Consider the following 9,398-nt stretch of genomic DNA (forward strand, 5'->3'; position numbering starts at 1 on the left):
AAGTGGCCCCAGTTAAGTACACGAGAAGTGAAGCTCCAAGAATCTCGATGCAGACATTAGCCTAGCAGCAACTGGGCCTCTGAAGACTGGTATTCATTCGAAACCATTTCTCTCTTGGAAAGAGAGAAAGCATTGTTAGTAGTAGTATGAATCATAAAAATGATAATACCTTTCATTTAGAAAGCCAATGGGATCAAGGAAAAGAATAATTTTATGTAAGAGACATAGGATGAACTATTAAGAGGAAAATAAATAAGCAAATGGATCAGACTGTGGAGACGACTTTTTCTGTGGTTATTTGTATGCTTATGTACTTTTCAAAAACCTTAATATTTAAACATCCGTCTTTCCTGTCTGAATCTGTGTGTCACTACCATATGGCAAGCAAAACTAAAACAGTACACAATGTGTACAGATAGGCACATATTATTTGTGTGGACAGCAGATCTGACAAGAAATAAATGAATATAGCCTTCCAATTCCAACTTTGCTTTGAATCTTCTAGAACTAGCGGATGTAGGAAGGCTTTACAAATGTCCAAAAAAAAAAAAAAAAAAAAAGCCTTTTTGCCCTTAATTTAAATCATTGTTTTTCTAGGGAAATTTAATTTGGGGGAAAAAAATGTTTTTCTAATTAACTAGAAGACTGTGTGCTATGCAAACAATAAAGATTCTTGTTTGAATGTAATGCATGCCCCTGCTCCTAGGACTACCAAGGGAATTTAAAATAAAAAATGCGAACGGCTCCGACCTCGTATTTTGCCAGAGCTAAACAGAATTCCCAGATCCAGAGTTTTCACGTCAGTTCCCAATTTAAAACCCACAAGTGTTGAGCGGGTTCATGCTTCAGCAAGATACATCTTCTCATCTCTAGAAATGACTATATTTGATCCCTCTCTGGGTTTCTCGGCACGTCCCTCTCTCCCTCTTTCTTCCTCTTGTGCTATGGTTGGCCCAAAAGGTTTGAAACTGCACAATTAGATGGATCAGAGGAAGATTTCATAATGCTCTGGTGCTGGGCTAGGCAGTCTAGCCAAATTCCGTTCATTAGCTAAGGCGCCGGGGTGAGTGTGGCCAGTAAAAATGCTGTTTTGGCTCCATAGAAATGCTGATAGGGAACAGGAAATAAACCTTTATTTTTTTGGTTCCTGAGAGACAGTATGGGTAAGTGAAAAGTCTGGGATGCTGGGAATCTGGAGGCCAAGAGTTAAGCTCCATTTCCACCATTTACTGGGCAGCTCAAGAATCTTCTGTTCTCTTTTGACTACATTTTTTTCTATTCTGATACTATTTTCTTATTCTATATGTACCAGCATCAGATTTCTGTCTACCTTAGGTTTTAGCATTCGAAAGTGAAGAATCAAGTATTCAATTCACCCAACATTTACTGAGCCGCCTATACTGGGCTAGGTGCTATGATAGGTGCTTGGGAAACTGGTGTTAATCCCACATGGTCCCTGCCCTCAAAGAGCTTATAAACTACAGAGGAGACAGGTGTCTTAAAAAATAAACACAAAGTAATAAAGCAAGTGTAATGTAAAACATATTAAAATTGCTATGGGAAAATTGGCAAAAGAGCTTCCCATGGGAACCCAGGAAAAGCTACAGATAGGAAAGGTCCTTGTATCAGACCTGTCTGAAATAAAAGGAAATTGATCTGGAGACAGAGTACCGTGAACCAAAAGATAAAACAGCATGAGCAATGGATCTGAGGTCAAGTGGCGGGTGAAGCTAGAGTGGAGGGTTTGTTTGGGTGGGGCCTGGGCAAGAAGCAAGAGAGTAAATTTTACAGTATGCTCTTCCTGATGTGTGAACAAGATAAAATAACTCTAGGCTTTGAGGCATTAGAGACTTCAGAGAGAACCTGGACAAGAGCAGCTTTGGGGTTTTTTTTAATCAATTAAATAGAAATTAGTTGAACCTTGTTGCGATGTTATTTCTTTATGCCTTTACTTTTGTATAGTCTTCATCTTTCAAAGAGCTGGCCTGAAACTTAAAAGTGTAACCAGCTAAAGCAGGGTTTAACAATCACACAGTCACAACATGAGGCTTGACATTTACCTGTGCTTTAGACTAAGTTCTCTGCTCATGCATCTTAACACTTCTAGTCATTAATTTTCTACTTTTCTCGCTGATTCTGTGACATTTTTCTTCACATTATAGACTTCAGGTGACACAGTCAGACCTTTAGGAGTTCTTTTTCTTATGCTTTCGGCCTTTGGTTCACGTAGCTGTCATCAGGAAAATGGTGGTGTTCAGCTAGAATTCTCCTGCCCAAATGACTCTACATTTCTAAAGCTAAGATAAAAACAAAATATTTGTTAAAATAACAAAGTGCCACATTTATATTCAAAGTGATTTGATATAAATATAATGAATCACGGTTTGAGCCAGAGCCAAATTTTAAGAAATAGTAACACCTAGGTTTTGTCTGGTAGCTTTCTTGCTAATGTTCAACTGCTATGAGCCATTGCACGATTAAACCCTGCTTCTATTTCCCAGACCTAAGTAGAAACAGTTGCCCTGATCTTTATCTTAAAATTAGAAGTCTTATAGAGTTTTAAACTTCAGCTACATGGCTCCAGCCCTACAGGGATTTAGAGCAGGCTTATATGTGATTTTCTCATGGCTTTAATATTAAGTCTTTAAACTACCTACACATAACTTTCCAGAGAGACCATTCTAACTTGACTTCTTAGAATTCCCAGCTGGCTCAGAAAGTGACTCTTGCTCACTCTGTTTCCCTCCCACGTTCTTTAAATGGCCAGAAGCTCCTTTTTACATGTCAGAAGAGTCCGCCAACCCAGGGAAGCACATAGAGGAAAAAGACTATTGGTTGTCCCAGAATAGATTGTCCATTCCAACATGGAGAATTTTTTCCTTCTAAGTGAATCTTCTTTCCTTAGTCCCTTCTCTCTTTGAAATCTAGATGTGTTGTCAGATCTAATTAGACTTAAATGCTTAAAACATTCTATTAAATCCCAAAGCAGGACCACACCTCCTTATAAACCTGCTTCTACGGATTTTTTTGCCGTTGTTGTTTTTCAAAAAGCCAGTCCCTCTTTCCCATCTGAAATATGCTTTGTAAAACACATTTCAATAGAACATAAATAGCTTTTATTCATAAATAAACTGTTGTTTCTTCAGAAATTTTAGAGTGTATCTTTGAGAAACTTTGCATTAATCACTTGCCAGATGATCTGGTGCCGTTCCCACTAATCCCTAGCTCTTCTTTTGAGACATCATCCTGAATTCTTAGCCTGGAATAAGAAGTTCTTGCTTCTCAGCCTTGAGTTTAGAGCCCCACCACATCAGTCAATCATGCATGTCTCAATGGCAACCAAGGATATGTTCGTTTCTAGAATTTTGCTATATTCTTTGCTCTTGCTAGATGTCATTGAACGTTTGCTACTGATTTTCATTGTTTTGTTTGTGATAACTCCCTCGATGACTGCTTTTTTCCTTTAGCTGGAATTATATGCAACATTATTCTCCGATCTGACTTTCAGAGACTTGACTTCTTCAAGAACTAGTAGCTCATAATAAGTAGAATAAAACATTTTGGAAAAAAATTACATACATGTATATAATATATATATTAAAATATACATACATACATATGTTTGTGTATATATGTGTGTGTTAGAATACGTATTTACAAGGAGGTATAGGGCTGATTTAAGTTAACATTAGGTATAGGGCTGATTTTAAGTTAACATTAACTTTAATCATTAGACTCATTCAATCCTAATTGGATTTTACAATGTGCCTGAGAGCTTCAAAGGTCAACGGACTAGAGAAGAAGATTCACATGGAAGAAAAATATCTCCAAGGTGGAAAAACTAGCCTATTCTGGATGTGTGTGTATGTGTGTGTGTGTGTGTTTGTGTAAAAAGTTTAGTAAGCACCTTCTATGCACCAAGCACATAGATCTATGAACTAAAGAGGGGAAAAATGAATGACACTTTTCCTATTCTCAAGTTTCTCACAATCTAACAAGAGAAAGAGACACAAACCATAAAGCATAATATGTGTGCAATAAATCTTGTTTTTATATGAATAAAGGGCTTTGGGAGCATAGAAACAGGTGTGTTTAATTAATTATTCCTGAGGAATTTAGAGTTGGCTTTGCTAAATCTTAAAGGATTGGTAGAGTTTCACCAAGCAAAGGTTAAAAGATGAGCAAAAGACACAGAGGCAGAAAAGTACACACAATAATCAGGTAACAGGGACTTATATTACAAGGACTTTGCTTTGGGAGATGGCAGAAGATGAGGAGAGTAGAGTAAGGTTAAGATCAGATTATGAAGGTCCTTGAATGCCTTGTTAAGATTTCATTTTATTTTGAAAACACTGTGAAGATTTTAAGTGGAGGAATGAAATAATTAAAGCTGCATTTTTAAACTATAATTCAAGCTATCATAAGAGGATTGTATATGAAGATGAGTTGATGAAAAGGAAAATCAATTAATAGAGTTGATCAGTTGATTTATCAAGCCTATAAAAAGGTCACTTGCAGAGTTGATTTATCAAGCCTATAAAAAGGTCACTTGCAGAGTTGACCTGCTAGAGTAATTTCAGTGTGAGGGGGAGAGGGAAACTTATAGGAGACACTTTGAAAGGAGAACCTACTGGGTTTAGTAATTGACTGAGTATAAATTGTTGGGGAAAAAGAGGAGATTTGGGGTTGGGTGATTGGATATGAGGCAATGCCATGAGCTAAAATTGAGAAAACGAGAGGAGAAAGATATTTTGGCAAAGAGAAGTACTTAGGGGATACTCAAGTGGAATAAAGATTTATAGGAGGAAGTTAGAGCTCCAGAAAGAGGCTATACCCAAAATTACGGTTTCAAGAGTCATAGTTGGAGACATAAACGTGGATAAGGTCACTACTTGGGTCAAGTATGTGGAGTTTAAAAAAAGTCAGACCCTCAAGGAACATCAAATCAAAGGAAGAAGAAAAGAAGAAACCAAGGAGAGCCTAAAAAGAGGGAGCCAAGAGGTAGAAGAAGCAGAAGAGGGGATGCAACTAAAACCAAGGGAAAAGAAGGGTGCGAAAAGGAAGGGAGGCCAGCGTGGCAGGATTTCCTGAGAAGAGGCTGTCGAGGATGATCAGAGCACTAGGAATTTTAGAAGTGCAATTTTTAGAGAGTGAGGAGAGCAAAATAGATTCCCAGGAGAAAAATGAAGAAAGGCAGAGAATGCAAGGGCAGCAATTCTAAAGCAGAGGGATTGTGTGATGTCAGGAGAGCAGCAGGATTCGGGGATGGCTTGGTTTAATTTTGAAATATTTAAATGTCATAGAGAATATAATTTAAATTTAAGGCCTATAGCTTATCATCACAAGGTTTAGAAATGTCTTGTCTTCCATGTGACTTAAGCTCCTCATTCAGTTAGGATTGCCTTAAATCCTGCTATGTGTAAACTGTCACTTAAGACTTTTTACCAATGATGCAAAATTTATCTTTCCTGATCATAACTTTTTCAACCAATGGAAAATGTTGCGAAAGGACACGTCTCACAGTAAAATGGGGTGTTAGAATTTGGGTGTTAGATTTAACTGTGATTAAATACCCACTTTGGGGATGTCAGGTGTGGAGGAAGCATTGAAGAGGTCGGCCACAAATCCTAAATCCTTGGGCTGAAGAGAAGTCAGTGAAAAAGCCTGGAGAATGATATCAGGAAGGAGAGCCAGGGAGCAGCACAAGAGACACTAAAGAAACAGAATGATTCCAGAAGGAAAAGGTGTCAAATTATACGGAAGAAAATGAAAAGAGGCTTCTTTATTTGAGATGAGAATGTCACTCGGACCTTGAAGTAGCACTTTCAGTAAAATAGGAAGCAGAAACCAGACTTGGGGGATGAATAGAAGGTAATGTCCTAATGAACCCTTAACTTCCTATATGCAGTAAATAATTTATCTTCTATATACAAAGAACTTTTATATATAATATACCTGAGCATGTGAGTGTGTATGGGTATGTGTACAGACACGCACACACATATATATTTAAGGTATATTAATCGCTGTTTAATAATTATTTTCTGTTCCGGTTTTAAAAAATAATTGTGAACTTGGAAATTGACTTGTCATCTCAAGGAGAATGTTAGACGTGTCAGCATAAGCAAAAGAGGGTAAATCTACTATTTTTAAGAGAGATTATATGCTCCTGAAAAGATGACCAAATCAATTAATCTCTCATTCTTTCTCTCCCCGCCCCAACCCAGTGGAATGGAGCATGTCTAAAGACTTTTGTCCTTTGGCTGGAGAAATCATCATGGAAAACCTGCAGATGCTGAGATGCACAATTACAGGGCTCACAACGGTAAATGCCTATTCCTCCCATTAGACTTCTCACTTCCCTGCACCCGATGTTTGTGCTGAGATTTTGGTAGCAAGTGCCTATTCTGGAAGCAACAGCCAACACCCAGTCCTCTGGCAACAACTGCCACTCGTTAAGCATGATATGTCTGGTATCCATAATCTGAACCCCACAAAGGAGTGAGCAGACAGCATGAACCACTTTGTAAGTTGCCATGTTCTACGGAGATCAGAAAAAGACTGGCCTCATGCAAGCCTTGAAAGCTGCTGCTTTCTGGATCACAGTCTAATCTTCAGGGGGATCAAAGGCTCTGAGAGATCCAATTTTGACTCCCTGTCTGATGGTAAAAATAACAGCCCCATCTAACCCTCACCCCCACAGCCTGGTTGAGATCAGTCATCAATCGGAGTCACACAATTTCCTGAGAGAAATCCTTTTCCCTTGATTAAAAAAAAAAAAAAAAAATCTGTCTAAATCTGCTTTCACAGAAAAGAAACTATATATGGTGGCACTACATTTCTCCGTAACCTGAACCAATTTAAACTGTGAATGAAAAACTGGGACAAACTGTGCTTATTTGTTTAACCAATCTAAACTTAAATGTTAATTATCTATAGAACTATAAACCACATAAACATATGAAATGCAAAATATAAAAACACCTAGCAAATCAGTTCAAACTGAAACAAACCCTATATTTCCTCAATTAAAATGCAACAAAACTAGATCACAAAATCTTTTTTTTTTAATCAAAAAACTTTTTTAAGTAAACTTAAACACAACCTGGGGTTTTTTTTGTTTTTTTTGTTTGTTTGTTTTTTGGCCCAATTCAAATAATTACCATATTAGGACCTTCATATGTGAGAAGTAGAGGAAGAATTTTGTTGTTGTTTTTCTGAAAGGTTAATCAATTAAAACAGTTTTATGTAAAGTATAATCCTGAAACCCAGCATTAAAAAGCTGCATTAGGTTGCATCTCTTCAAGTTTGAACCAGCTTATTTTAACAGCATTCCTGGTGGTTGGGTCACCACCACAGAATCTTGACTTTTAGTCTAATCACACGTCTACACAAGGGGCCAAAACTGTGGATTACCAAAACAAACAAACCCCTGAATGGGTGGCCCCCGGAGATGCTATCGGCAGAAGACCGATCCCAACCCTATAGCTCACATGATGGAAGAGGGCCAGAAGAGAACCCTGAGGAATTTTCATTGCTTAAAAGAAAAAGCGATATGGTGATAAAAATGGAAAGCTCTCCATAGAGAGTTTCTCTAATATTTGAACTAATTTTTATAGGGATTAAGTTTTTCCACTTAGTTGTCCAATGAGAACAACACAGACACTATCCTAATCACATAAAAGCCTAGAAGTAGATTTACACTTCTACAGAACCTCCATAACCTTGAGGTATGTAGAAACCCATTTTAATGTTAAAAATATTTAACTTTATAATATGGTAAGGCCAATATTATCGAACCTCTAGCAAAGGCTCTACAAAGGTTTATTTTCCTCACCATTTTATAATTTTTGCAAGCAATGTTTTATCAAATGCTGGCTTCTAAAACGCCCCTTTGAGTTCACCAGGAAAAAAAAAAATTCCTCAAAGCAAAAACATAAAACCATATAAAACAATTTAAAAGATTATAAGCAAACAAAAATAACTCTTTAATTCATAACACCATAAAACATTAAAGAATGCAAGCCATTGTATTAATTGTTTTAAAATTTAAATAACATTAAATAATTTTTCAGAAGTTAGAATAGCTGAGTTAAAAATGTATCACAGCATTATTTATTGCAGCATAAAATATGGAAACAATCTAAATGTCCACCAGTGAGAGATTGGTTAAATAAATGACTGTGTTTGCCCACAGTGAAGCACTATGCAGCCACTAAAAGAACGAAGTAGACATTTAAGGTACTAATGTGGAAAGATGTTTTTTATAGCTGGTTAATTTTATAAAGCAAGTTGATCAGCTAAAAACGGTGATGGTGTTTGCTTCTGGGGAGAGGACAATAAGAAGAAAGAGATGAGGGTGAGAAATTAATCTTTTGGGGAAACCTTACAGAACCGTGATTTTTAATAACTGGTGTATAATTGTTTTGGAGGGGTCAGAAAAAGTACTTATGATATTCCATTTTGGAAAAAAAGAAAGCACAAAGAAACTTAAGAGGCCACCTCAAAAATTTATTGTCATATGTAAACATAACAGTCAAGAAAAGCTAGAAAGGTAAAGTATGGGTGGCAGCGTAATACATTCCCAAGGGACAAATGAGCTAATGAGACATGGGAATCTGCTTCTCGGGTAAAAGTGATTAAATAAAATTCCTGATGCTTCATTCTCTCTATTTTGATACTTTGCAGGGACAACAGTATTTTGTTCAAGTCTCAGCTTATAACATGAAAGGATGGGGACCTGCTCAGACTACGACACCAGCATGTGCCTCTCCTTCTAGTAGGTAGTGGCGGTGAACTCTCTCGAGCCTGGCAACAGGCTCCAGCTCCAACTCCATCCTTGGGATGTCACTGCCATTCCCTCTCCCCACTTCGTGGGACTAACTCATGGTAGCATCTGGGCCACATAATGAATGATTCCTCTGTAGAAATGTTCCCCTGGAAGGCAACTCAGTGGAATGAAAGGAGAGAAAATATGTAACCAACAAGACCAAATTTGATACCCATTATACCTTTTAGTAGCTGCATGGCCTTCAAAAGTTACTTAAAATCTCTGAGTCTCAATTCGACATCTGTAGAATGGGTCCAATCAAATCCTTTCACATGGCTTTCGTGGGGATGTAGTGAAATGACGCAGCGGGACTGGCTGGCCCAGAGTACGTGCAGTTCATTTTTAGCTCTCCTACCCGCTTCCTCATCAGGAATCTAGCAAATCTTACTTATATTCTGTCAGAAGAAAAGTTTTCTTGCTAACAGGCACTCTGCTGTACTCTGCCACAAATATAACCCATAATATTTGCAGTGGTGACTGAAAAAACCAGCAAAAGCCTCTTCTAATTATCTGAGATAGTTTATGCCCTGATGTATTTGGTAACTCTCTATTAACCAGATTTAATTAA

At 37.4% G+C, this 9,398-nt stretch overlaps 1 protein-coding gene across 1 annotated transcript in view; it reads left to right on the forward strand.

The window, feature by feature from the left end:
- Positions 1-9,398, forward strand: part of ANKFN1 (ankyrin repeat and fibronectin type III domain containing 1) — a 330,895-nt gene that overhangs the window by 285,198 nt on the left and 36,299 nt on the right. Inside the window, exons 8-9 of the mRNA XM_015599115.1 lie at positions 6,228-6,325; positions 8,689-8,779. Coding sequence (XP_015454601.1) covers positions 6,228-6,325; positions 8,689-8,779 — 189 coding nt within the window. The remainder of the gene's footprint in view (positions 1-6,227; positions 6,326-8,688; positions 8,780-9,398) is intronic.

The sequence above is a fragment of the Pteropus alecto genome, unplaced genomic scaffold, assembly GCF_000325575.1.
Source record: "Pteropus alecto unplaced genomic scaffold, ASM32557v1 scaffold98, whole genome shotgun sequence".
NCBI classification, from domain to species: domain Eukaryota; kingdom Metazoa; phylum Chordata; class Mammalia; order Chiroptera; family Pteropodidae; genus Pteropus; species Pteropus alecto.